This window comes from Camelus dromedarius, chromosome 4 (assembly GCF_036321535.1).
Source record: "Camelus dromedarius isolate mCamDro1 chromosome 4, mCamDro1.pat, whole genome shotgun sequence".
Classification (NCBI taxonomy): Eukaryota; Metazoa; Chordata; class Mammalia; order Artiodactyla; family Camelidae; genus Camelus; species Camelus dromedarius.
Window position 1 is genome coordinate 88,099,637 of NC_087439.1, and position 25,131 is coordinate 88,124,767.

Below are 25,131 nucleotides of genomic sequence, written 5' to 3' on the forward strand. Positions count from 1 at the left end.
CTGTTCAGAAATACATCCTCAAGCACTGACATAAGAGATCCATTCTTTTAACTTGGGCAGGTTTTTCATCCTTCAAAAATTCAGGTTAATATTCATGGCAGGGGGAATGCTTTAATAAGCCGGCAGCTTTCAGATTAAATTTTACCAGGAAATCTCTTTAATTGTTAGGTGCTATGGTTTTTTGTTTGTTTTGTCTTTTAACTCTGAATTCTGATGCTTTTACACGACAAATGCACTGTCCAACTCCTCACAGTCCCCAAGGCTGGGGGCCCCTCACTCAGGTCACCTGCTGTCCCCTGAAGGCACCTGAGTCTGTGACCTCAGGCAGGGCTTCATTTGTTAGAGAATTCTCCAGTGGGATGTAATGAGCTAGGAAGTCAGTTCTTGGAGAAGAAAGGCGTCAAAACATGAAGGGGTGGGGACAGACCAAGTCTGCAAACTTCTCCACCGTCATTGGAACTTGTTTCCATCAAAATGTAACGTAAGTGACTTATGAGAACTTCGGGACATGGAAATAATTGCTCTGAACCGTTTATCAGGCTACAGTTATAGAATGTACTAGAACACAGCTGTGTGAGTGATAAAAGAGACTGAGTTCAAGAACTCTGTGTGAAAATAAATTAATGATATGAAAAATGTTAATAAGAGTTAGAATTTCCCAAGGAAATTCTGTTTTTATCATGGAATGCAAGCTCGTAGGAGTGCAAGGCATAAATGAGTGAAACTGACAGAAAAACTACGTGTATATACGCTAGTGATTTAAAGTTTCCAAAGGAAATGTGTGATTTTGGTTTTTGAACGAAAAACTAAGACGGGCCTTGAGTTTTAAGCCATTTGACCTTCTTGTATACAAACCCACCAAATCGCAAAGTTCTATGGAGTTAACCTTTACAAGACTCCCTTGGATGGAAAACAACATAAATGTATTTTATTCTGGAAAATACTACAGAAGATGTCTTTGTTATCATGCTTGTTACTAAAGTAGAACTTATAAAAGTTCTCATTCTTGTCTAGAAAGACATGCAATTTTCCCTGCAAGGAGACATCCATCAAAAACACAGAGATTCCTCCCTTGAAACTGACAAGAAGCAATCTAAAACCCCGCCCGCGGCCACCTCATTCACATCTTTCAAGAGGGGCTACAATGAGGTTTATGGAAATGTGAGGCAGTCACACAATGTTTTGGGAGCCCATTAAGTAGCTGTCACATGCGGAAAAGTCACGCCCCACATCATGGAGCCACGGGCTGTTAGGGCTGGGAGGGGCAGGGCAGCTCTCTAGGACACACCCTGCTGCCCAACGGAGGGCTCTGAGGCCCCAGGAGACCCAAGGGGTAATCCCCAGTGTCCTGCCCTCAGACTTGAAGTCTTTCCAGGATGTTCCTGAACCTTCAAAAGGTCTAAGTACAGCAACGGGCATATCCGTGTCTGTGGCTCAACGTGCTTATTTCTGGCCCTACCTGAAATTCACAAGGAAATCGGAACCACGCAAGATACTCATTTACTAACCGGTTTAAATGTTGTGTGGGGGGAAGACTCGGAGAGACTCCTCGCTAATTCTGTTCCCCCTTCTCTTGGATATGACAGGTCTCCTGACATACACGCTGCAGGCGGCCTGGCCACCAGCTTAGGCTCCCAACTCCTGTCCAGGTTAAAGTCTGAATTGTTAAGTTATTGATTAATATGTGTGAACTACCTATGAGGTGCCATCTACTGTGATCATCCCAAAGAAATACCTCAAAAATGACCCCCAGCTCTAAAAGGGGAGAACCAAAAGTAGGCAACTTCTATTTCTAGAGGGTCCACTATGGGCCAGGAGCCAGTATAAGCACTTCACATGTGTCTGCACAACCACCTTTAGGGTCCAATCAAGAGGGTCAGGCACTTCCACACAAATGGAGCTGCAGGTCAAGGTAGGAGAAACACCGCAGAGGAGAACCAGGCTCACACTGGGGGCATCCGCACTGGCTGGGACCTGGGAGGGGCGGGGGCCTTGGGGTGGGGGGATAGTGTCTCCACTGAGCTCCTCTGGGGAGGGCAGAAAAGACCAAGGCAGAGTGGAAGTGGGAAGGCATTCCAGGAAAGGGTAGAGAAGTGGGGATATCTAGATTACGCTCAAGGGAGAGTGAGGGGCTCAGCTGGTGGGAAATAGCTGAAGGGAAAACGAGGAAGACAGGTGTCAGGGGTAGACGGTGGGCCTCTAGTGGTACCATGGTGGGACTGAAGGGCCTTCTGCTGGTGCTGAGGGAACCCCTCTTGGTTCCCTGTCTTAGATGCGTCCCAGCTCCTCTTCAAACTCCAGCCTCTGTCTCCAGTTGAAACCCTCAGCCAGCCTGTCTCCCCACCACTCGCTGTAGACACAGCGGTTTTGAATTGGGGCCGAACAAACCACTCACTCAGCATCAAACCATAAGAGCGGAATCATTTCCTTCCTAGAAAGGCCTGGTGGTTCCCCTGATGGGCTGCGCTGCCTCGGGTCGAGCCTCAATCCTTGGAATTTGGTAGAGTCCTGTTTTTCAAGAGATGGTATGTGAGTTGACTCGCCTCCTCCCAAACCATCTCCTAGTCATGCACAAGCCATGCTCCCAGATTCCCAGCTGGAAAACGTCACCAGCAACTTGCAGACTTCATGAGGGACACATCTGTTTCAGGAAGGGCAGAGGTTGACCAGTGTTCTGCACACAGCTCTCCCTGACCACCCAGGAACAGCGGTGCAGACTGCAGGGTGCAGCCCACCCCCGTGAGTCCCCAGGACCCAGGGCGCTGAAGACTGGGCTACAGGAGGGACAGTGCACCCTCCCCACATGCAGCTGCTTGTGACTGCTGAACAGCCCAAGGACACAGAAGACAGAGGACCGAGGGTGTAAATATGAGGAGACCCAGGTTTGGGCAGATCCAAGTGGCCACTAAGGTTCATAAAAGTTATGGCTAAAACCGGTGCTTGAACCTGAGTATAATCAATCCTCTTCTCATTGATTACAGGGCAGATGCTGGGCTGAGGCCGCTGGAGGTGGTTCCTGCCTCTTCCACAAACTAGCAAGTCATTTACAACTCTTGGAAATTCGGATTCCTCATAGTGACCGATGGATAATCATCATCCTGGCTTCCCAGAGCTGCTGTGGGATTAGAGCCGGCACTACTGCATTTGAGGATGGATAATCCTTTGGTGTGGGGCTGCCCTGTGCATTGTAGGTAATTGGCAGCCTCCCTGGCCTGGAACCTACTAGAACCAGCAGCATCGCCCTCCGTCCAGTTGTGACAGCAAAAACAAAAAACCAAAAAAACTCTCTGGACATCATTCAATCGGAGGACCACACTAGCTGGCTTCATCAAAGCACCTGTCCCTCTTTGCTTTGTGGTGCCCACATCCCATTCCTGCCACAGAGCTGATCACGCCACTTCTCCTGGGCCCCAAGCTCGAAGGGTCTTAAAGTTTAGAGGCGCTGATTACTTTTCTTTTTTCATTTGTACAATCTTGGCAGGTTTTCACTGACAACCTCACACAAAGGCCAGACTTCTTTCCCCCGAATATCGTGTACCTTGACATGAAAAAGCTAAAGCACTTCTTAGACTGCTCATTTTTAGGGTCTTTGTTTCCTCACAAATGCAGTTTTAAAATTATATCATGAAAGAGGCTGGGGAAAGCTCAAGATGAAGTCTGATCACCAAAGTTTTTGACTTACTGAAGAAGAAACAAAGCAGTTTAAGCAGAAAGGAATCTGCCATAACTTCAAGTCAATAAGGTCACTGCTTATAGCAAAGAACTCGACAACAGAACTGCACACATATTGCACACAAACTGTGTGAAGACAAAGCTATGCTGCGGGAGAAATAGATGGTCCCTTCTCTCTGGAAGGTAACATTTCACATCCTTGTAGACTGATTTTTACCGAACTGTGCTTTTTGAGCAACACACACAGCCCTGTGGGATCAATTTGGACGTGTTTCAAACTCATCATTGATCTGCCTCAAAAATTTTCCAAATCTATTACCAGGGGGCTGCCCCAGAATTGTCCTCCTGCCCCTCCTTCAAATAGAAACCAATTACTCATATCTAAGTTTCAAGAGGAAGGTGCAGAGAGGAAAAAAAACAAGAACTGGTCATAACCAACTAAGCCCAAGATGCTGGAGAATTCGATTTCAGTGGACCTCGAGCCTCATTATATGTTCATTGTAACGCATTAGCTGCTCAGTGACACACCCACCAGCACCATGACAGCTGACGATCGCCATGACAACAGCCAGAGAAGCCCAAACAGGAACTGAAAAGAAGTGTTGTCTGGGTCCCAACCACATCCCTGTCCTCGGGTAACTCATGACTATTCCTCCCACTCCTTTCAACTCCCTCCCTTTTACCCCGACCCGTCTATATATTTGGTGTCTTCGCCCAAACTGGGTTGAGAAGTTGATATGCAAACTAGGTTCCCGCTTCTCCATTATTTGGCCACTAAAAGAAGCCTGCGTTGTTCCAGTCTCAGCATTCGTTTAATTACTGGCTGCATGAATCCAACTGGAAAAGGAACCTCCCAGGTTGGGACAGGGTGTCTCGGTCCAGGCTAGGATCGGACCAGTTCGGTTACACTCCTGCAACATACTCCTTTTCTTGTAAGGTTGTGGGGGTATTTTTAACCAAAAGGATGGTTTGAGCTAATACGCCAGCACCGATGATGAGTTAGGGCCTGCCAACTGCTGCTGTCAGAACATAAGAGAGAGGTTCATGAATGTTCAAGGGCCCCAAACCAAGAGAGCTCACGTGCATTGCAGGACAGAGGCTCTGGTGTGGTCATCAAGATTGGGTGGCCTTGAGCAAGACGCTCAGTTGCTCTGTACTGGAGTCCTTGGCACTGCAAAGCTGACACCATAAGATGATCAAGGAACTGTCTGTAAGGAGTCAGTGAGCTAAACAGAGCACACAGAACAGTGCCTGGCACTTGAGCAGCATGGAGTAAATGCAGCTATCGCTTCGATTACAGAAAGCTATTCCACAGGATTTCAACTGGTGTTGTCTAAAAAGAGTCCTGTGGTCAAACGTCTGGAAACGCTACTTTAAACAAAGTGAATTTTTTTTTTTAAACTTACTGCAGGACTTCTCAGAGCCTTTAAAATGCCAATATGCAACATGAGTATCAATATGGCGACCAGCATGTACCATTTGCACCAGGACCCTTTCTGTATAAGGTGATTGAACACAATTTTAAGAGAACAATACATTTTTGATGACTCTGGGTAGAATGTTGTACAGAAGATCTCTACGGCTTATTTATCTTGCACAACTGAAGCTTTATGCCCTCTGATTAGTAATTCCCCATTTCCCTCTCCCGCCGTCCGTGTTGATTTTTGCATCACTTACCCGAGACCCCTTTTCAGGAAAGCACTGGCAAAGAGAGCAGTCTCTTCCCCCACAGGGACCAATAAACTTCTTTCCACCCTAGAAAGTGAAGCATCTGATTTAGTTTACCAGTATTCATCACCTAGCTGGGTACAAGATATAGATACCTCGTAACAAGCACTCTTATTTATTTAACTCATGAAAATTCCGCAGTATCATTTTTACCTCTGAATCTGTGACAAGACTAGTACTGATATATAAAAAGCCATTGAACTTATTACCCTGTGGCCGGATAATAAGGAGATTAATGATTGTGTGAGCAGGATAAAAGTTTTTCTGAGCTAGGATTTTTCACAAACCTTGTCTGAAGCTATTTGGCTTTAACCAGAATCTTCTGCAGTTTCTCTCTCCTGGTAAGATTTCATTTACTAAGCTGTGAACAAGCTTATAGTGTTACCTATGTAGTCGGGAAAACCATAAGTACACAGTGGCATCTAACTGAAAGCATATGCTTGCTTTTTTTCTAGGAGCCTCTTCCTTTACCTCCAAGATCAACCAGGGACTCAAGAAGTCCCTCCCAGGTCAGTGCAGCAATCACAGCCTTGGACTCGGATTAAAATTGTTCTTTCAACAATTTGCTGTTACTCCAAGATGATGCCTCTAATGTGACGCTCAACCAGAAAGCTCCTGAGCTTGAATAATTTGAACACTTTCCCTACTTTCAGCTGAGGGTGTGGGTAGGACCTCACGCTTCTGACAGATCTTTGAAAACTAACAACTTAAACTTGAGCCTTTAGACCAACATGTAATGGGAAAACATAAAGCAGGAGAACAGATCTGTGCAGTTCCCAAGAAGATATATACATATAAATAAACAAACACACTTATACATAAATATGCATGAATATGTATATGTGTATGGGAGGGACAAGAGTCTAGGCAGTATGTATTTTTCTTTTCAGTCATACAATTAAGACCCCGTTTTTTTCTGGAAAAAAATACGCTCAGACAGAATTTTTAAAATCTTTAAGCATTCATGAAAAAGATGTCTTTATAAAAATAACTTTTATGAGCCATTGAAAGCATATAAAAATTTGAACCTTGACAAGAGCCAAGCAATTAGATAATTAAGTTAAAAAATGTATTTGAAGTTTCAGTTCTTGAGTTTGGAGTAACATTGTTATCTGTGAATGCAGAAACATTAAGTTCAAGACCCTGATAAGGCAAAAAAAAAAAAAAAGAATTAAATGCTCCAGGCCAGGTCAGGAAAGCATGAAAGTACTTAAAATAACTAGTCTGAACATTTGAGTTCATTTAAGGTTGGAATTCATTACTATGTGTTCAGTGAAATATCAAAACAACCAGAGAAAAAAAGGTCAGTTGATTAGATGTCTTGGTAATATAGGCAAGTGTGTTGTTGTTTTGTACTTAATTGTGCCAAGCGTCACTAAGATGTTTGTAGCAAAATTACGTTTCAGAAAAGAATCAGTTTAAAATTAGCAGACTCTAATAAAGAAACAGGAATAGTCACATATAAAGTTTTGACTTGGATGAATAAAAGAAAAAAGCAAGAGGTGATTTTAGTCTCTACAAAGTTCTACATCAGACGTATCCTAATAAACATCACTTTAAAGAGGGGAGACCTTTACAGAGGAAGCAACTTCACCTCAGAAACAGATTGTATCTTCCCATTAAAAAGAGATAAAGACAATGTCTCAGATAAGTCAACATTCAAAACATAAATCATATTCACTGGGAATACACTGGCATTCTCAAAAACCAATGCTAACCTTCTTCAAAGGGAAAAAAAGAAAAGTCACTATCTGTTTTATCTCAGATATTTTTCAACAAGTATTTGTTGCATAGAAAGTTCAAGAAAATATTTTACTGATTTCTAGATTAATAACGTGTCCTGCATTGGTACTTTAATTATCTTTTTTGAAAAACAACATATGCACATAGTAACAATTCAAACAGCACAAAATAGTGTAGCGGAAGCGGACATTTTCTCTTCCAACTCTGGCTCCCAGTTCCTTCCCCCAGAGGTAGTCACTGTCTTCGACGGGTCTGGGCATTTATGGGCAGATTTACATAATGATCACACACACACACTTTTGGTGATTTTGGCCATGTTTTATCTTTACCCAAACGGTGTATGTCTTTGTACCTTGCTGTTCTCACTTAATCACATGTCTTGAAAATCATTCTGAGTGAATATACACGGCTATCCATCAAACAAAGCACTATAACTTGTTTGATCAAGTTGATGGTCATTTCATTATCTCTCTTTTTTTGCTACCTCAAACTAATATTCTCGTGCGTTTGTATTTATGCATAAGTCAGAATAAACATATGATAAATTCTAAGAAGAGAAATTGCTGTGTCCATAGGCATGTGCTTTTAAAATCCTGATGGATAATGCAAATTGCCTTCCGTAGATACTGCATCAGTGTCTGTCTCTACCTTTAAAACCAAACTACAGCAAAGCCACTCTCTGTGTGAAATCTCTAGACTCTCCGTATACCACAAGCTGGTAGGAAGGTCCAGGATAAAATAATCGTTGGTCCAGGAGTTCTATGCACCCACATGGAACATAAGGAACAAAGAAAGTGAAAATTCAGCATGTTATAGAATTTTACATAGTGAAAAAAGAGTATAACAAAAATAAACTTAGAAAAGTCAGTTAAGAGAAAGAGAAAAAAATCCACCCACATATATTTCAGTGTGTTTCTGTTCGTCACTGCAGGTGATGCTCTCAGATGCATGCGAACTAGGCATGCCTACGTCCATGGGAGAAACAGTCCTGAATAGGTTAAGGGATAAATCAGTGGCAGAGCCAGGAACCAAGGGCCTCTTATTCCCTGATGCATGTGCTTTCTGCTCCTGGTTGGAAGGGAAAGGAGAACGGATGACAATTTTCTGTTTTGATTTGCTTTGCAAAGGCCCATGATTACTTTCATCACAAAACTGGACTGGGTGTATCTGAGTTATAAATCAGCCCAGTTCTCTCAAGAGCAGCCTGACTACAGGCAGCCCACAGTCGGATTTCCCGGAAATGTCTGAAGTTGGGTTTAATAACTTAGATTCTTTGGCAAGGAAGCAGAAGAAAGAGGGCTTATTACGGAATGTTCTAGGTTTATCCTTCTCCGGAGTTAAAATGTTCAAATTCAGTCTTACATTTGATTTCATCTTGTAATGGCCCAGCCACTTCCTGCCCAGCTCTGAAAAAGTTTCTAAGAAAGGGTTATGTTGTAAACAAAGAACTCCCCAATATCTAGGCAATTTGGTAAGCAGTCTTGACTGCAGAACATAAAAGAAGTCTTCAAGTTCATCTAAACCAACCCTTCATTTTTCCAAATGCGAAAACAGTCCCAGAGAGTGACTTGCTTAAAAATACAATAAAAGTAATGCATTCAATAAAGTGAATTTTCAACACGCAGTCGGAGCTCATTCGCGTACTTACCCCATATGCGTGTTGTACAGAAAAGAGAATGAGAATAAGCGACCTGCGAAAAAGCAAAAACGCGGATTAATTTAAACTGTTCTTTTTCATGCAAAACAAACTAAAGAGAAAAAAAGCAAAGGAATTAACTCTAGAAGAAAAATTCTTTTTTAATTTCTAATAGGCTGCTGTCAGGAGATGATTGTCATCGGGACAAGATAGATGTTACCCTCTCTCTGGACGTCATCACTGCATTTCCTCTCTTTAACCACTCCGGAAGTACTCAGACCCTTTGGCGTGGTCCTCATTGCGCTGGGTACCGCGAGGACACTAGGAAGGGGAGGCTTGGATGCATGAGTGAAGGGACAGGGCTCTCAGAATGAAAACTAGAGGAGAGAGGGAAGGAGGCAGCTTTGTCCAGGGACAGTGCAAAGACTAGTGTTTCCTGGATGCTGTGAAGTGGAACCAGCTGGAAGCAGGGAAGATGGCAAAAACTGGGCTGGGGAGATGGTCTAGGAGATAATACGAACAAGTAAGGAAAGAGTTAGGTGGTTCAGGATCCTATAAGTGAGTCAGAAATCCAACTGGGGTAACATTATTATTATAAACAAATTTTAACATGAGAGATGCAACCAAAAAAGACTGAATGCTTGTGTCCCGCTGAGATTCATATGTTGAAATCTTGACCCCTCAATGTGATAGTATTAGGAGGTGGGGCCTTTGGGAGTAATTAGGTCATGAGGGTGTAGTCCTTGTGAGTGGGGTTATTCCCCTTATAAAAGGGATCCAGAGGGCTCTCAAGCACCCTCCTCCTACCGCATGAGGATGCGATGAGAAGCTGGCAGTCTACAACCCAGATACCCTGATACCCCGATCTCAGCCTTTCAGCCTCCAGAACCCTGAGAAATACATTTCCATTGCTTATCAGCCCCCCAGTCTGCGGTATGGGTCATGGCAGCTGGAACTAAGACAAACACTAAACATTGCTTGCATTAGCCTCTCGCTCACATTTCTCCAGGAGCTTCCACATCCATCCTCTCATTTAATCCTTAAAACAGCTCTGATGGAGTTGGAGCTTCATGTCACAGCATCCCCCTGGATGGGAAGAGAACTGGGGACCAGGCTTGAGCTGGGATTTCCCTGCCATCCTCATCCTCTGCTGCGTGTAGAGCCTTCCTCTTTGATGAACATGACAGAAATCTACAGAGCCAGGCGTCTGGGTGAGACCTGGACTAGGAGGTAGGAGCCTGGGGGTGGGTCCAGCCCACACTCACTGGCCTCCACACTGAAGTCCCCCTTCCCTCAACCCTTCTATTGGAATTCATGACATTTCCAGGAAAGGCCAGGTTGGCATTTCAGTGTCATTCAATTCAGTAACAGAGTAAACCAGAGAATAAAAAAAAAGGGAATAAACTGTTTTAAATCAAGTTAAAGTATTTATAACAACTGGTGGTTAATCAGGTTCTTATCTCTGAGGACATTTGTAAATAAGGACAAGTTACATCTTACAGTAATTTTGGCTTCTGTGTATATGGTCTATTAAAATTGCAGGCAAGGCATGCTTTTTCCACATTTCACACAAGAGCAAACGGACTCAGAAAGGTTGGCTAATGTGCCCAGAAGGTTGCAGGCAGGATAACTTGAAGGATGTGGCTCAGGACAGATCTGAACCCCTGTTAACGTTCCCTCTCCCCATCCTCTGCTTGTTCCTCCTGCTGCTGTAGATATTTTAAAATAAAACAATTCTTTTCTTTTCTTTAAAGAGCAACTCAAAGTTAAGATTACTTTGCAGTTTCCTTCACATCCACTCTGAATAAATAAGGCTTGGCTGCAATTCTGAAATAAACGTTCTCCTTCCCATCACCCTCTCTTCCTTCACGGCCCATAAAAATACATGTTCCCAGCTTCAACACGACTCATATTCTTCGCTAGTCAATCTTTCCCTGTCTTAACTCCCAGCACATGCTGTCGGCAATCTATCCATTTCCTGAACAATCTATCCATTTCTTGCTGCTGCTGACACAAGTTACCACAAACCTGGGGGCTTAAGACAACTCAGATTTATGATCTTATGGTTCTGGAGGTCAGAAGTCTGAAATGGGTCTCACCAGCAAAAAACCAAGCTGTTGGCATGGCTGTGGTCCCTTTTGGAGGCTCCAAGGGAGAATCAGTTCCTTGCTTTCCCCAGATTCTGGAGGCAGCCTGCACGTTCTATGGCTTAGGGTCCCTTCCACCTTCAGGGCCAGTAGTGACCAGTTGAGTCTCTCTCCAGCTTCATCCCTCTGACCTCTGCTGGCTCCGTCACAGATCCCTCTCACTCACTTGTCTGCCCCTCTCTGTCACTTCTAGGGACCTTTCTGATTACATGGGTCTACCCAGATAACCCAGGACAATCTCCCCATTGCAAGGTCACCTGATTCGCAACCTTAACTTCATCTACAAACATAATTCCCCCTTGCCACTAACAGAACACAGTCACAGGTTCCAGGAGCCAGGATGTGGACTTCTCTGGGGTCATTAGTCTGCTTCCCACACTCACGAAGTGCATTGTCCTAACTCTGCCCATGACAGGGACCCCACTGCTGGACACATGGGAAGGTTTTTGCTGTTCGAACTTAGTGGATAGGTAAACAAGAATCAGTGCCCTTGTGCATCCTCCCAACGGGTGATTACGTGGGGGCAACTCAGGGAGAGTAGAGAGCACTGGTATTTAATCATAAAAATGAATCCCAGAACGGCAGCAGGCATAATCCATAGGTTTCTGGAATCATTTGGCTTTTTGATACATGAAGCATTCAAATAATTTATATTCACAGAACCAACATTTAGGAGAAATTATTAAATAAAAGCCAGTGGTCATACTTAAGGACACTCACCAGGAATCCGTGGCCAAGGGCTTAATCCACCTGAAGGAACACCTTACCAATGCCATGTGCACTGCTTACTTCATAGTCAAGTCTTGGTGCTTAAAACAAATTCTGCCACTCTTCTCTTCCAGAAGACTCTCGATTACAAGTGAGGTTCTATGTCCTGGGTTTAGACTCTGTATATGTTAAATATAAATAAATCTCTTAAAACATTATATTATGCATTATCATGTTGAAAATAATTACTTTCATTTTTCAGAGTTAGTGATGGAAATATTTCCCAAAAGGAAACTTCAACAGTGTTTTGACACAACAATCTTCAGTGATGGTTAAACTGAGTACATTATCTATTTTTACTCTTAGAAGTAAAAATATTCCCAGAAGTTTGATGCCATAAATATATTTTTGAAAAATGAAAAGATAGATGTTTATAATACTTGCATAAAAATTATTGCTTCATTTTGCTAAGCAGAATTTTCTTCTCTTTAATCTTTTCCCTTAAAAATCCAAGCTGAAATTCACTCAAGTGCCTTTTTTTAATTTTTTGAAACTAAAAAGGAATCCCCTAGTATAGAAATACACTTTCGTATACAGACAGCAAACACATATAAATGTGTTTTCCTATAAAATGGTACAACTGCAGTGGAAACTATTTTGGCAGCTCCTCAGAGAGCTCTACACAGAGTCACCATGTGAACCGGCAATTTCATTCTGAGGTGTGTACCCGAGGACTGACAACAGGTGTTCACACGCCACGTAGACTCAGACACAAACATTCACAGCAGAATTACTTGTAATAGCCAAAAAGTTTGAACAACCTACTGCAACTGATGAATAAGCAAAACATGCTGCATCCGGACAATGGGACACTATTTGACCGTAAAAAGGGATGAAGCACCAATCTGTGCTACAGCATGGATGCACCTTGAAAACACTACACCAAGTGGAAGACGTCACACACTGTATGACTCCACGTATATGAAATGTCCAAAATACACAAGCCCATAGAAGCAAATACCAGATTAGTAATTATCAGAGGCTGGAGGAGGAGAGAATTGGGAGGTACAGGGTTTCTTTTGGGGGTGATGGAACTGTTCTGGAATTAGATAGTGGTGATCGCTGCACAGCCTCTAAAAACCACTGAATTATAAACCTTTAAAGAGTTAAAATGGTGTGTTTTATTTTGGGAACTTAATCTCAGTTTCAGAAAAAGAAAAAAAAAATACTTTGACTTAAAGAACTGTATACTTTGATAAAAGATCTATTTGGCTCAAAGAATTGAAATGTCTCATCTTTAAAACTTCGGCTTCTCTGAAGACCTGTACCTGTAAGAACTGGGTAGAGAGAAGGAAACTGGGAGTGTAGAATGTTACAAGCTTTTTTTTAATTTCTGGATAAAATCTGGGTAAGCTAACTCACCGCTGTATTTCTGAGAGACTAGTTCTCCAGGCAGGTGGTAGAACGACATTCCATGATAGTTTCAAAACCCAGTGGAAACAGAATCACTTTGAGTACCTAGGTATTTTCCACTCCCAAATCCATCATTTTAGATAGTTTCTCGTGGTGTTACAGAAGTAAGTCTCAATAAAACAAATGAATGTTTTACAAGGAATATACAAATGGGTCTGAATCATTCACAATGTATTTAGTATTTTAAACAAACAGGAAACACGGTCAAAAATTAAAGAAAACCAAAGATATTTGCATTTTAACTCCAAAATAGATACATGATGCAATTAATCTCCACATGTATTGTGATAAAGGGTGCATCAAAGGAGAGCTTATCAAAATACAGTGTTGCTGTGGTCACCTTTCAGAGGAAGAATGCCTGATGGTAGCCCTGACACCTACGAATTTCTCAGTACATTTTAATTGAATAGCTGGCTGCCTGGCTAGCTGGCTGGATGGGTGGATGATGGATGGACAGCTGAACCAATCTGCAGAAACCTAACTGGTCTCCCATTATTCAGTGAGTCTTTCCAATGTGAAGGGACATGAATTAACAGTGAAAGGACACTGCTGTGCTGGGAGTAGCCAATGCATTTCCATTACCGTGCACTTAGTTACCATGTGAGCCCTATGACAGCAGGGATTTTTGTCTTTTTTCATTCACAGATTTATCCCCAGTGCCATCATAGTGCCTGGAATACAGTAAGTGCTCAGTATATATTTATTGGATGAACAGACTTATAGAAAATACTCTGTGAACTTTAGAAAATGTGAATCAAATATCTTTAGTAGAGGACATAAGAAGAGGGTAATTTTGAATATACAAGAGGAAGTAGAAGAAGGCATTCATTAGAGGAAGTAATGAACCAACACTTACAGAAGACCCTCTGCCAAGAGTCTAGTGACTCTGCTAAGAGTATTGCCCACATCAAGTTACTCGTTTTCACCACAGTTTAGTAAGGAAAGTATCATTCTCGTTGTGCAAGAAAAACAATCTAGGTCAGTTTAAGTAACTTGTGCAAAGTTACAGAGCTGGTAAATGGCAGAACCAGGGTTTCTGGACGCCAGCATGTGTCCCTTCTCCCAGCTGACACCCCAGAGTGGCAGCCTGCAGACTTTCCTGCTCTCCAATTCCCATAAGAATTTTGAAAAACCTATGCACTCCCTCATTCCTTCTTTTTTTAAGTTAACATCTAAAAACTTTATTCTTCTTTTTAAATAGTGGCAAAGAGTATAATTTGGAGCATTGTAAATGGTGAGCTATAAAATAAAACCACTGCAGCACTATTTTGGATGTAGCCAATAGGTTACAATGCCAGGCAGCCTGATTTTCACCATCGTCAGTATAAAATACATGCACAGTTTTTAACAGTATTTTCCTTCTTGGATTTATATTTATATTCCCCTCCCCCATATATATCCTAGTGCGATATAATTTTATCCTTGAAAATCATATCAATCACCCCACCATACTTCTCTGCAACAAAAATATGTATATAAATTCAATATTTTAAAATTTCTTATGATCATAAATCTCTGAGTCTTAAAACTTTTTTTCTCCTGGTTTGGCTCATCATTATGATTGTTAGAAGTATATAATTCATCAAAAATATAAATTTAAATCTTGATAAATAATTACTAAACATTAAAAGTGAAACTGTCTTGTTAAGGTAGTTGGCAATGAAAGAACTGGGCTTTGGGGTTTCTCAATTAGTTTATTTCGCCCTAGATTAATACTACTTCTCACTGGACTGAGACGGGTTCAGCAACAGCCTACTTCCATTTTAATTTTTAAAGCAAGCCGTGAATGGAAGAATTTGTTCTGCAAAAGTCACTCAATTCTTAGACGTTCTCTTGAATTGTATACTGAAAGCAATATAGAATTTATCACCAAGAATCAATCTGAATGCTCCACCAGCTGATCAAGTCTTCCTTCAATTGTGATAAAAGCAAAAAGTGGGAAACCACCTGGCCCAGGAATCAGATGCTTTCTGTTCTCAACACCTGCCTTTACCCTCTCCATCTGGCCCCACAAACAGCTCTTGCGCTCTGGACAGAGCAGGCTAGTAACATTTGGGATGGATGGGGTGGGGGGGAATGGGGTGAGAGAGAAGGGAATGGGGGGAAGAGGGTGGGGAAATGGGGGTGGGGAGAGTGAGGAGGAGGGAAGGGGGTGGGGGAAGGGGCTTGAAGGGAATAGGGTGGGGGGAAGAGGGTGGGGAAAGGGGATGGGGAGAAGGGAGTGGGGGGAATGGGGTGGGGGAGAAGGGAGTGGGGGGAAGGGGGTGGGGGGAACGGAGTCGGGGAGTGAGGTGGGGGCAGTGGGGTGGGGGAATGGGATGGGGAAGGGGTGGGGGGAATGTGGTGGTGGAAAGGGGTGGGATGGGGAAATGGGGTGGAGGAGGAGGGGGTCGAGGGGGAGAGGGTGGGGAGGTGGAATGGTGGGGGAAGCGGGTAGAGGTATGCCTTTCTTTGAAAAGCAGGACTGTTGTGAAAAGGGAGGTGAGAACCTGTTCCAAAGGCCCATTTTCAGACAGAACAAGTCTAAGAGCAGTGGAGAATCTAGAAATTGATTCCTTTAATTTTCCAAGCTCCTTGCATAACTCAAGAATCTTTTGGTCTCCCAAGGGTACACGTACCTCCGTTTGAAGCTCTCTGCTTTAGATGAGCTGCCAAAGGTAAAAAACAGCCGTCTTGTTCACAGTCTTACCTGGAGCAAGCCTCTTATGGCTACATGCTCACCCCATGCACCTGTCCAGCCAGAAAGCAAGCCACCAAGGAGTCGCAGCGATTTTAGGTCTGTTGTCCTGCCAGGACGCAGCTCCTAGGTCACGGCTAAGCAGAGGCCCATGTGGCTGTTAACCGGACACCATAAACAGCAGTATGTACAGCACTCTACAGTTCCCCAAATGCTGCCACACATGGTATTCACACAATCCATGAGAATTCTTTCATTGCAACTGCCTGTGTTAAGAGCAAAAAAACTTTTGCCTCAACCATGCTTTTGAAAGCACCAATAAAAATACCCCATCACTCAGAACAGCATCCCTCTAACCTGTCTTCTCACAAATAAATGGCTCTCCAGGATTGGCCAAGGCAGCGTGTTTCCACTGGAGTTCATTAAAAAAATAAATAAATAAATAAATAAATAAATAAATAAATAAATAAATAAAAGCCTAAATGACCCAAATGCTATGCCACTAAAACATCTGCAAACAATTTTGGGAGACTGCTTACCTAGAGAACTTTTGCAAAAGTTCTGTCTCTTTCAATGGTTATGCCTTAGTTTGCCAACTGTTACTCTCAAGAAGGGAGTGTTGACTGCTACAGAGTGCTGCATCACAGCTCCCTCAGGCCCCACCTTCAGCCTTTAATTGGGAGTGTGGCCAGGTTTTCATTACCCGATTCTGTCTCCACAAACACTTGTAAGGTTGGGGATAACCACCTGACCCATCCCATAGCTTGGCTTAGCAACACAGAACTCTGGGCTGGAAGATGCTACAATAAAGTATTCTGAACAGGTCCTCGCAGACAGCTGAAATCAGGACACTGAGAGAAGAAAGGGAGATGAGGGAGGAAGGAGGCATCCAGAGATGCCCTGAGGTCCAGGTGGGCATTAGAAAACTGGGACAAGTCAAGGCCAGGTGCAAGCTGGAGTTTAGAGGAAACAGATAGCCTGAGCTGTCATAAACAGCTGTTTCCAAGAGAGGGAAATGCAAAAAGTAAAAGACAGGTGGTCTTATGAGAGGATGTGAAACTAGCTCATTCCTGAGAGCATCTGGTAGTCAGTCCCCTTTCCTGGAGCAGACTGACCTGTGCAGCCAGGTCTGATAGAAAGCGCTGCCTGCACTGCAGCTGGTCTCCAGGCTGGGACACTCCACAGCGAGCTCATCTGGAGACTCCTCCCCTCCACCCCCAGCAAGGACGCTGAACGTGAGTGCCCTGGGCCTTTGACGTCCGGCTCACTCACTGACCCAAGTCCGTAGGCTCTTGCCCAGCAGTGTATTTATATCAGTCATTTCTCGCACACATATTCAGCAGATATCATTGCGTTCTCTTCCTCCAACTCTCCAGGTTTATTTTTCTTTCTTCACTCCTTTATGAAAACTCCTGGACTCAAATTCCCCTGGGACTCCTTGAGTCTCTGCTCGATGTTTTCCAAATGCTAGGTCTGGGAACAGGATCTGAGATCTTCCAAATCATTATCTGTACCATGGGGAATTTGTTTTGCCTGCAACCCAATCTTGAATAGACATACACCCAGCTGGGGTTCTCATCAATTGGGGGGTGGGGGAGGGGGGCAATGGTCAAGATCAGAGGACCAGATAAACAGGAGACTGAGTAATGGAATCTTCCAGTCACAAAAGGTAGCGGAAATATAATGTCTTTTCTTTTCCCAAGTAACATTAAGCCTTTAAGTTCTTTTTAATAATATTTGTTCTTTCAAGTGAAATCATTTCCTATTAACTCAATGACTACACGGTCTTCCCTTTGACTTTCTGACACTGAGATATCTGAAGACTCTCTTTCCCAGGCTAAATTTTTTTGATGGTCTGAACACCTATTTTTATATACCTTTACCTTTCCAAAATAGAATTCCTAAAGGATCAGCTTTTGTGAAAGAAAAAAAAAAAAAAAAGCAAGGGGCCTCATGAGGGGTTAGAAAAATGCTCCCAGAAAAAGCATGGCATGCCTGATCCACCTCAGTGGCCAGACACTTCCTTTGAAGCTTACATTTTCCCAGTTAAGAGATCATCTGACCTTTCCCCAGCGTCTAACCTGGGTACTTGGTTTTGCCTTTCTAAAATCCCATATCTTTGGGTTGACTCCACATGCAGACTTTCAAAACCTTCAGGCTGATTTGAGCTTTTTCCTTTTTAGCAACAACAGTCAATCTCATCAAACATCACAAGGTTTTTCAAGCAAGTCACAAATCTGTGTGGTCCATGGACCACTGGAATGTGGCTGGAGCTTCATGTCCTCAGAAAAGGAACTGAGGAAAACTTAAGAACTACTCAAGTAAATTCTTGAGAATATCTCTAAGTTCCAACCTGACCAGAATGTTGCTGGATTGCGGTCAAGCCCGCCCCCAACTTGCCTTCCCTCCAGGTTCCATTGAATTGTTTGAGAGTGCCACAGAGTCCTCAGTTGACCTTGAGTTTGCTAGCCCAAGGACAAATGGACCGTATCTCAGCTAATCTACCGTTCTGCCAATATAGGCTTTTATTACCATTTTCTCCATGAGGTATCCTCCCAATATCAACAGAATATTTGACAACAATCATAATAATTCACCACGTGGGAAATACATGGAGGTGATACATGTTCCATAAATAGACAAGTGATTTTCAAAACCGGATGCGCCCTTTACCTCCAAGTTAAGAATAACATTCTTAGCTCAGAATGCTGTATGTCTCTTGCCAAAAACACCACTCCCCCAGGTTTCTCTTGGCCCAGCAGGGCTGCATAGACTGGGTCTGAATTCTCTGGGAATGGCCTTTGGCATCAGCTCTGGCAGTAGCACCTTTTGATCCCACCGGGAAGGGCCCAGCCCCGACCACCTGCAGTGAAAGACCGGCATTTGCCTTTGATGACTTCTTCCCTCCTCTACAGAGACCGGCTACCTTCTTCTCTTGGTACCTTGTGGGCTCACAGTGAGGGAGTGAAAGTAGGGCTCTGGAGTTAGAAAGACTTGCGCTCAGATCTCGGTCACGTAAGAGTGTAGCCTTGAGCAAGTCTGCATCCCTCCCCCTACCCTGAGCTCTTGATTTCTAGGATGTAAAATTAATGCCTGAGAGAACTACGCTGAGTCAAAATTAGTGCCTAGCACAGTCCCTGCATATGGTAGCAGTTCCATAAATGTTTATTTCCTTCCTTCCAATTTGTTATGCAGGCAAAAAGAGCTCCCTATAAGTTAAAGAAGGGTGAGAAAACTGGGAACTGGGGCAAGTCTGGCAGACCCGAGGAAGGGGGCAAGGCTTGATCTGGGAACGAAGGAAGATCCAGAGAAATGAAAAGGAGGAGTAAGCTGTGACAGTCCCTCCTAAAGTTCCTTTTAAACATCAGGAGAAATTATTGAGAGAGATGACACTTCAGTTAGTGTAGAAGAAAGGTGCAAAAAACTAAAACTAGACTTAATATATGATCCAGCCATCCCACTCCTGGGCATGTATCTGGAGGAAACTCTAATTCAAAAAGATACATGTACCCCAGTGTTCACAGCAGCACTATTTACAATAGCCAAGACGTGGAAACAGCCTAAATGTCCATCAACAGATGACTGGATAAAGAAGTTTGGTTTATAGTACGATGGAATACTATTCAGCCATAAAAAAGAATGAAATAGTGCCATCTGCAGCAACAGGATGGACCTGGAGATCATCATACTAAGTGAAGTAAGCCAGAAAGAGAAAGACAAATACCATATGATATCACTTATACATGGAATCTTAAAAAATGACACAAATGAACTTATTTACAAATGAGAGCTAGACTCATATAGAAAGCAAAATTATGGGTACCAGGAAGGAAAGGGGGTGAGGAGGGATAAATTGGAAATTCTGGATTTGCAGATACTAACTAACATATATAAAATAGGTAAACAGCAAGGCCCTACTGTATAACACAGGGGACTATATTCAATACTTTGTAATAACCTACAATGAAAAAAAAATATATATATATATATAACTGAATCACTATGCTGTGTACCAGAAATTAACACAGCATTGTTAAATGACTATACTTAAATTTAAAAAAAAGAAGAAGTTGTACAGAAGAACAAGTCTAGTCAGGATCAGAGTTAACATAAGCGAACTGCAAGAGGACACTAAGGAAAGGCTGGCATCTGGTTTTATCAACCAGAAAGCTGGATCCTTCCTCTGCTTTTCCCCCTACTCCTCCTGCCCCTCTTCTTCTCTTCTTTTCCTCTCCCCTCACTTCCTCTCCATCTTCCTTACCATAAGAAACTATAATAAGCAGCATTTTCATCAAGCTAATTATATGCTAAGCACTGTACTAAAGGTTTAACACAGATCTTCAATCTTCACAATAACCCTATGAGGTAAGAAATATGATTATGTCCTTTTACAAGTAAGCCACACAGTTATTAAGAGACATTTCAGGATTCAAACTCTAAAGCCTTCCCTATTAACCACTACCCTACACAGCTTCGAAATTCATGAAAATTCACGGGTGAATTTAGGGAATTCATCTCTGGGAAGAACTACTTTTGCCTTACAGTAGTAGCAGGGACAGTCACTTATAAAGGCAATGGTGCACAGTGACACAGGCATTCAGTTTCCTGTGAATTCCAGAAAGTCTTCATGTTTGGAATTTCAACTCTAGAAACTCCTATGGGACAGGTGAAGATCTTAGAGACACCATTTCTAACTAGACTATAGGAAGATTAAAGCCATTCAGGCAGCTAAGAAAGCAAAAAAAAAAAAAAAAAAAAAGAAAGAAAGAAAAAGAGAGAGAGAGAGACAGAGAGATTTCACAAAAGTGTCCAAATGAACTTTCAGGTTAAATAGAGATACTGGGGTGGGTGTGCAGTTGGTTCCAAAATAGGAGGAAAGCTTTGTCTTGGTGGAAGGAGCCCTGTACTCACCTGAGCCCTAAGCCCTTTCTAAGGAGAGCTTAACTGCCTCCTTTTCCACATGGCTCCATCCTGTCCTCTGCCCACCTCGGTCTGCCCTGCTTCTGGCAGGAGCTGGTTCTAGTGATTGAGTCTCCTTAGCAGCTCTTTCCCTTTAGGACAAGACCTGAAACTAGATTCCTCTAGGAATGCTTCCACCACTCTGGAACCTAATAAAAGCTTCAAGGGAATTCCTCAAATCTGGGCTTAAGAGCTATGCCATCCCATAGTCTGCTGCAGATCAAAAACACTCAGTGTTTCATTGTGGACTTTACACATTGGAAAATGACTGAGCAAAACCAAGGAAATGTGGGGTGCACTGGGTGCTGATGTAATGTGGGCAGAGTGGCCAAGACTAGCAGCAGTTGGAAGTTTCACAAAACCATAACGGATTCCATTATTAAAATACGATGGCTTTCGCACTAAAATTTGAAAATGAGACTTTTTTTTTTTTTGCAACTTCAGGAATTGAGGATAGGTAGAGATCTATATTAAAATTCCATAACAAAAATTTTAAACATACGGGAACAAAATAAAACAATACATAGAATATTGATTACATATGAAAATTACAAGAGTTGTAAATTCAAATCTACTAAATATGTAATAATAATGTTTAAAATTTAAAGTGTTTTCTATTAACTAGCCTGGCATCAACCAAAAAAAATTTTTTTTGAATAATCTCCATATACCTTTGATACAACATAAGCACCTGTGATTATTATTCACTCAAGAAGTATCTGTCACTGTCCCATTTTGTATCAAATCCCATGTTAGGCATTGTGAATACAAAAACAAATTTGATTTGCCTAAAGTAATTCAATATTACTTTTAAATTGATTGGGGAAAGTTGAAGATGTATATTATAATCACTAAAGTAACAACTAACAATAGTGCAGAGAGATACAACGAGAAGTCAATAAAAAATTAAAATGAAACAGTAAAAAATATCTGAATAACACAAAAGAATTTGCTAGAAAGAATAAAAGAAACAAAAAACAGATGAGACAAAAAGTAAATGAAGAGATGGCAGACCTAAAAATAACTGTATCAACTACATAAAAATGTACTAAAAACGTCTATTAAAAGGCAAGACATTGGATTTAAGACAGAAAAAAGAAAAATCCAAATATATCCTTCCTATGAGATATATGCTTTAAATTAAAAGACACAAATATACTGAAAGTAAAAGGCTGAAAAAATATACACCATGCAAATAGTAAGCATAAGGAAAGCAGACTGGCTATATTTACAGCATGTAAAATAGACTTCAAGATGGAAAGTAACACTTAATAATGATCAAAACATATCAGGAGTCTATAAATATAAAGAATATATGTACTTAATAGAGGCATTTCAAAATACATGAAGTAAAAACTGAAAAATTAAAGAGAGAAACAGATAACTTCTCAAACATAGTTGGAGTCTAACTCTTCTCTTTGTAATAGAATAAGGTAGAAAATGCTACCCAAGACCCAGAAAATCTGAACAATTATGCTGTCAACCACCTTGCCCTCATTTTTATACATGAAATGCTACTCCCAACAACCACAGAATATGCAACCTTTTCAAATAGATATGGTTTGTTCACCAATCTAAACTAACTATGTAATAGACTATGAAACAAGTTTCAACAGATTTCAAAAGACTGAAATCTTACAGGGAATTAAATTGGAACTAAACAATAGACCACATAGGGAAGTTCCAAATATTTGGAAAGTAAACAACACATCCCAAATAACCCACGAGTCAAAGAAGAAAATATTTTAAACTAAATGATAATGAAAACAACATATCAAGATGTATGGGATACAACTTACCTGGTGCAGAGGAAGAAACTGCTTCTATAAATGTGTACATTAGGGGAAAAAAATAGTCTAAAATCAATGACATAAGTTCCTATCTTAGGAAACAGAAGAAGAAGAGTAAATTAAACCTGAAGTCAAAGGTAGGAAATACTAAAGCTAGAAGAGGAAATCAATAAAGTAGAAAGCACTCAAGCAAAAGGGAAAACATCAATGAAACACAAAGTGGCTCTTTGGTTTTTTTTGAAAAGGTAAATAAAATTGATAAATTGACAAATTACCAATGTCAGAAATGACAAAGGGGAAACCACTACAGATACACAGATATTAAAAAGATAATTATAGAATCTTCTGAACAATTATACCAGTAAATCTGGCAATGCATAAGAAATGAACACATTTCATGAAAGACACTAATTGTCAAAACTGGCACAAGAAGTAATAGAAAGTCTGAATAACCCTGCAATGATTAAATTTGTGATTAATTAAATTTGTAGTTAAAAATCTTCCCCAAGGAAAACTCCAGGGCCATTTGGCTTCACTGGTGAATTCTGTCAAATATTGAAGACAGAAATAATACCAATTCTTCACACACTCTTTCAAAAAGTAGAAGACAGAATGTTGGTCAATTCATTTCATGAGTATTTTAGTATTACTCAGGTATCAAACAAACAAGGATGTTACAAGAAAACTACAGACCAATATCTTTAATGAACATAGATACAACTCTCCTTAACACAATACTAGCAAGTCAAATTCCATATTTATACAAATACAAATGACCTAGGGTAGGATAAGCTATTTTTCTAAGAGAGCAACAAAGTTGGACCACCTGATTTCAAGACTCGTTATAAAGCTATCATAGTAAGAACAATGTGGGATTGTGAAAAAAAGAGACATGTAGATCAATAGAATAAAAAGACCCAAGCACAGATGACCAATTGATTTTCCACGAAGACGCCACAGCAAATTAATGGAGAAATTACAGTCTTTTCAACAAACAGTGCTGGAACAACTGGATATTCATATGGAAAATAACATTTAAGATATTTCCTTACCACACATCATAACCCCAAATTAATCCAAAATGGATCACTGACCTAAATGTAAAAATGCTATAAAAGAAGAAGATTTAAAAGAGAAATATTTGCAACTTTAGCATGGGTGAAGATTTCTCCATAACAGGAAAAACACAAACCATGAAAAAGTTGATAAATCAGACTTCATTAAAATAAAAACACTTACTTCTAAAGAGGCACGAATAAGGAAATGAAAAGACAAGCCACAGAATGGGAGAAAACATTCACAATAAATATTTCTTGTATCCAGAATAGATAAACAGCTACTACAATTCAGCAATAAGAGAAACAATCAATTTTTTAATGGGGAAAAGATTTAAGTAGACACTTCACAGAAGCTCTGTGAGCGGTTAATAAGTACATGAAAAGACATTCAATATGACTAGTTTTTTAGAGAAATCAAAAGCACATTAACCTGTCACTGTGTAACCATTTGAATAGCTAAAAATAAAAAAGCTGGTAATACTAAAAGAATGCATCAAAAATATATGGAGGGCATGTGAGAATGAAGAATAATACAGATACTTTGGAAAACCCTTACTTTTATAGTTAAATATATATCTACCCTATGGTCCAGCAATTTCACTCTTAAGTATTTACTCAAGAGAAATAGGAACACACATCCACAAAAAGCCTTGTACAAAAATATTCACGGTAGCTTTATTTGTAATAGTGCCAAACTGGAAACAATTCAAATGTCCTTCAACAGGAAAATAGATTTTTTTAAAGGTGATGTCTGTGCAATGGAATACTACTCAACTATAGAAAGGCACAAACTGCTGATAGACACAACATGGATCAATCTCAATGTCATTCTGTTGAGTCAAAGAAGCCAGACACCAAAGGATGCATGCTGTATGATTCCGTTTACATAAAATTCTAGAAAATGCCAACGAACCCATAGTGACAGGAAGCAGATCAATGGTTGCCTGGGAATGGGCAGGGAGAGAGGGATGGACTGAAAAGGGAGGGACAGGAGGACACGTTGGGGAGTGAAGGGAAAGCCCTGTATCACGATGGATCCTGCTACGGGCTTCACAAGGTGTATGTATCTGTGAAATTCCTTGAATTGTGTATGTTAAATAGGTACAGGTTTTTGTACATAAATTATACCTCAATACATTTATTTCTCAAATGCCAGTTACTATATTTAAAAATATAATTTCTGTATCTGCCCGTGTAGCACAGAAAAGTAAAATAACATGACACTGTTACTGCGCTGTATAATCAAAGTCTGGACAAAGGGCTGACCTTTGACCTAACAGTCACCAAACATTTCCCCCACTCTTTCAGGCACGTGGCAGATTATTTCCCATCACTTACAAAATGAAGTATGACCACTTTGGCCAACGAGAAGTTCAGTGGAAGTAGCACGTGTCACATCCAGGCAGCAGCTTTTAGAGCAGTTTTTGATTCGCGGCATTCTCTTCTCCTTCTGAGGAGACCAGAGAAGGACTCGAGTGGGAATTTCCAGGGGTTTCCTGAGGGGCTATTTACGCAGAGGTCCCCCCCACCCGGACCCTTC

At 41.3% G+C, this 25,131-nt stretch overlaps 1 protein-coding gene across 2 annotated transcripts in view; it reads right to left on the reverse strand.

Annotated features, from left to right (window-relative positions):
- The window catches only part of COL4A4 (collagen type IV alpha 4 chain), a 119,515-nt gene that overhangs the window by 90,458 nt on the left and 3,926 nt on the right, over positions 1-25,131 (reverse strand). For both annotated transcript variants that reach the window (XR_010380703.1, XM_031452294.2), the window contains 3 exons: positions 11,647-11,813; positions 8,792-8,834; positions 5,350-5,427 (listed from right to left, as the gene is read on the reverse strand). Coding sequence is in view for 1 of the 2 variants with exons in the window: in XM_031452294.2 (XP_031308154.2) it covers positions 5,350-5,427; positions 8,792-8,834; positions 11,647-11,702 (177 nt within the window). In the remaining variant the exon portion in view is untranslated. The remainder of the gene's footprint in view (positions 1-5,349; positions 5,428-8,791; positions 8,835-11,646; positions 11,814-25,131) is intronic.